Source organism: Bison bison, unplaced genomic scaffold, assembly GCF_000754665.1.
Source record: "Bison bison bison isolate TAMUID 2011002044 unplaced genomic scaffold, Bison_UMD1.0 scf7180017855128, whole genome shotgun sequence".
In the NCBI taxonomy this organism is placed as follows: domain Eukaryota; kingdom Metazoa; phylum Chordata; class Mammalia; order Artiodactyla; family Bovidae; genus Bison; species Bison bison.
Window position 1 is genome coordinate 51,481 of NW_011485701.1, and position 3,502 is coordinate 54,982.

Here is a 3,502-nt window from a genome sequence, read left to right on the forward strand (position 1 = left end):
AACTAGTACAGCCACTCTGGAGAACAGTGTGGAGATTCCTTAAAAAACTGGAAATAGAACTGCCTTATGATCCAGCAATCGCACTGCTGGGCATACACACTGAGGAAACCAGAAGGGAAAGAGACACGTGTACCCCAGTGTTCATTGCAGCACTGTTTATAATAGCCAGGACATGGAATCAACCTAGATGTCCATCAGCAGATGAATGGATAAGAAAGCAGTGGTACATATACACAATGGAGTATTACTCAGCCATTAAAAAGAATACATTTGAATCAGTTCTAATGAGGTGGATGAAACTGGAGCCTATTATTCAGAGTGAAGTAAGCCAGAAGGAAAAACACCAATACAGTATACTAACACATATATATGGAATTTAGAAAGATGGTAACGATAACCCTGTATACGAGACAGCAAAAGAGACACTGATGTATAGAACAGTCTTATGGACTCTGTGGGAGAGGGAGAGGGTGGGAAGATTTGGGAGAATTGCATTGAAACATGTAAAATATCATGTATGAAACGAATTGCCAGTCCAGGTTCAATGCACGATACTGGATGCTTGGGGCTGGTGCACTGGGACGACCCAGAGGGATGGTATGGGGAGGGAGGAGGGAGGAGGGTTCAGGATGGGGAACACATGTATACCTGTGGTGGATTCATTTTGATATTTGGCAAAACCAATACAATATTGTAAAGTTTAAAAATAAAATAAAATTAATTAAAAAAAATAAAATAAAATATAAAAAGTTACAAAGAGACATGACTGAGCAAAGCATGGACACACATGATAGGTATTGTGGAAACAAAACTGAATAAGGAAGAGAATCCTAAAGAGGCAAATAAAATACAGGGACAACTAGCAATACACAGTGTATGTCAAAGTCCAAAACATCAGAAAAAGCAGCTAAAGTGATAATACAAAGGAATGATGTACACAAACATGAAATCAATGGTCTGAAATTTTCCTTGTTATAAACACACAGATAGCGGTGAATGTTTTCAGTAGTTTTCCCACATAGGAGCAGTACAACTCATGACTATCCTTTATTTAAATAACTCTTGAATAAGAGGGAAATCACTAAGCTTAATCAAATGAGTTACATAAATTATATGAAAGAGGTGAGATCAAATAAATGGAAATTTCAAGAAATAAAGGACAAAGCAACATCTGCTTCCACAATCTGATCTCAAAAATTGCAATTTTTACCTGTGAGGTTTTAAATCTTCCAGTCATGCTCCCTTCATCAGCTTAGGACAACTGGTGTTTTAATTATTGTCCTCCTAAAGAATGCTTTCAGAGCAGTCTTTATGTCCTTGTTCCTCAGACTGTAGATGAAGGGGTTCAGCATGGGTGTGACCACAGTGTACATCACCGAGGCCGTTGCACTTGAATGTGAGCTTTGGGTAGCACCAGAGCTAAGGTATACTCCTAAGCACGTACAATAAAATAAAGAGACAACTGAGAGATGAGATGCACAAGTGGAAAATGCTTTATACTTCCCCTGAGCTGATGAGATTTCACATATGGTGGAAACTATCCTAGAGTAAGAGTAAAGGATACCAGCTAAGGGAGCACCTCCCAGCAGGACAGTAGCAAAATATATCACCATGTCATTAAGAAGAGTGTCAGAACAGGCAAGTTGGACCAACTGTTTCAGTTCACAGAAATAGTGAGGGATTATCACCTCTCTGCTGAAGGACAAACTCAACACCATTAAAGTTTGCAAGAAGGAATGTAGGACATTGATGACCAAGGAAACAAGAACCAGCAGTCCACAGAGCTGGGCACTCATGATGACCTTGTAGTACAGGGGGTGGCAGATGGCTACAAATTGGTCAAAAGCCATCACCGTTAGGAGGAAGTCATCCATCCCTAAAAAAATTGTGAAAAAATACACCTGGGTGATGCAACCTTCATAGGTGATAACTTTGTTCTGGGTCTGGATGTTCCACAGCATCTTTGGGATGGTCGTGGAGGTGAAACAGATGTCTACAAAGGACAGGTTGGAGAGGAAGAAATACATGGGGTTGTGCAGGTGGGAGTCTGAGCTGACGGCCAGGATGATGAGCAGGTTTCCAAACACAGTAATCAGGTACATGGAGAGGAAAAGCCCAAATATGATGGGCTGCAGGTCTGTTTCCTCTGAGAATCCCAGAAGAAGAAAACCTGAAACATTTGTTAGGTTCCTTGGTACCATGTGGTGGAGGTGACCTAAAGGAAAGGGGGAAATATCATGTCTAATTTTCACAAAAAAAGACATTGCTCACATCATTGAAAAACTATTATTTATATTTTGCCTAATTGTATTTAAATATATTTGCTTAACTAAGTTCTGCTTTGTTCATGGATTTGCTCCCCTTTAGGGAATTTCTGTGTCATCTGGAACTGACAAGGTTGTCCCACTTCCTGCTTCTTTCCCGGGATGTCATCTATTCCACATAAGAAATACTTTCATTCATTTGGGGATTATGAACTGAGTGATGATCATGTTCCAGGTGATGTCTTGGCAATGAGTATAGGGTCCTAAACAACAAAATCTCTAAGAATCCAGTCACAAAGTAAACATAAGTCTTATATGTGTGTGGGTATGTGTGTGCTCAGGGGCTTCTTTCCCACTCCATGCACTGTAGCCCTCCAGGCTCTTCTGTCCATGAGGTTTTCCAGGCAAGAACATTGGAGTGGGTTGCCATGCCTTCCTCAGGGATCTTCCCCACTCAAACATAGAACCCCGGTCTTCTGAGTTTCCTGCATTGCAGGCGGGTTCTTTACTGCTGAGCCACCAGAGAAGTCCATATATATGTGAATATATATGTGAATATATATTGAATATGTATATATATATAGCTTATAAGTTAACTTCTGAATGTTGACTGTTGCTATGAAGAAACCTGAAAGGTTTTATGGAAAGAGCAGAGAAGGCATGCTGTTTTTTAGATTCAAGGATGAAAGAGTAGGAGCCATGAACATATCAGGTGAAGTGTATGCTTGATGGGGAGGATAGCCAGTGCAAATTCACTGAGGAAAGTGCTTGTTTAAAGTGTTCAAGTTTAAGAGAAAAAAGGAAACCAATGTGGGGAGGGCACAGGGCAAGAGGGAATGAGGAGAGATGGTGTCAGAGGATGCTGAGGAACAAGGTGACTTCCCTGGTGGTGCTGAAACTTCAAATCATAAGACTTTCATCCACTGCATGTAACTAGTACTTTATGAAATTATGGCAGGGATGTCCAATGTGTTTAAATATATCACTTTTGTTGACCTTGCTGTGCCCAGCTGCTTCAGGCATGTCTGACTCTTTATGACCCCGAGGACTACACCCCGCCAGGCTCCTGTGCCCATGGGATTCTCCAGTCAAGAATACTGGAGTGGGTTCCCATGCCCTCCTTCAGGTGATCTTCCCAACCCAGGGATTGGCCCCAGGTCTCCTGAATGCAGGCAGATTCTTGGAGTCACCTTGGAATACATGAACTCAGTACCACCGCTATGAGGACTTCTCATACT

General features: G+C 41.4%; 1 protein-coding gene across 1 annotated transcript; it reads right to left on the minus strand.

Annotated features, from left to right (window-relative positions):
- Window positions 1-1,247: 1,247 nt before the first annotated feature.
- On the minus strand, window positions 1,248-2,201 carry LOC105001736 (olfactory receptor-like protein OLF4). Its single transcript, XM_010858104.1, has one exon. The coding sequence runs from the start codon at window positions 2,199-2,201 to the stop codon at window positions 1,248-1,250; it is 954 nt and encodes a 317-aa protein (XP_010856406.1).
- Between the last annotated feature and the right edge of the window lie 1,301 nt (window positions 2,202-3,502).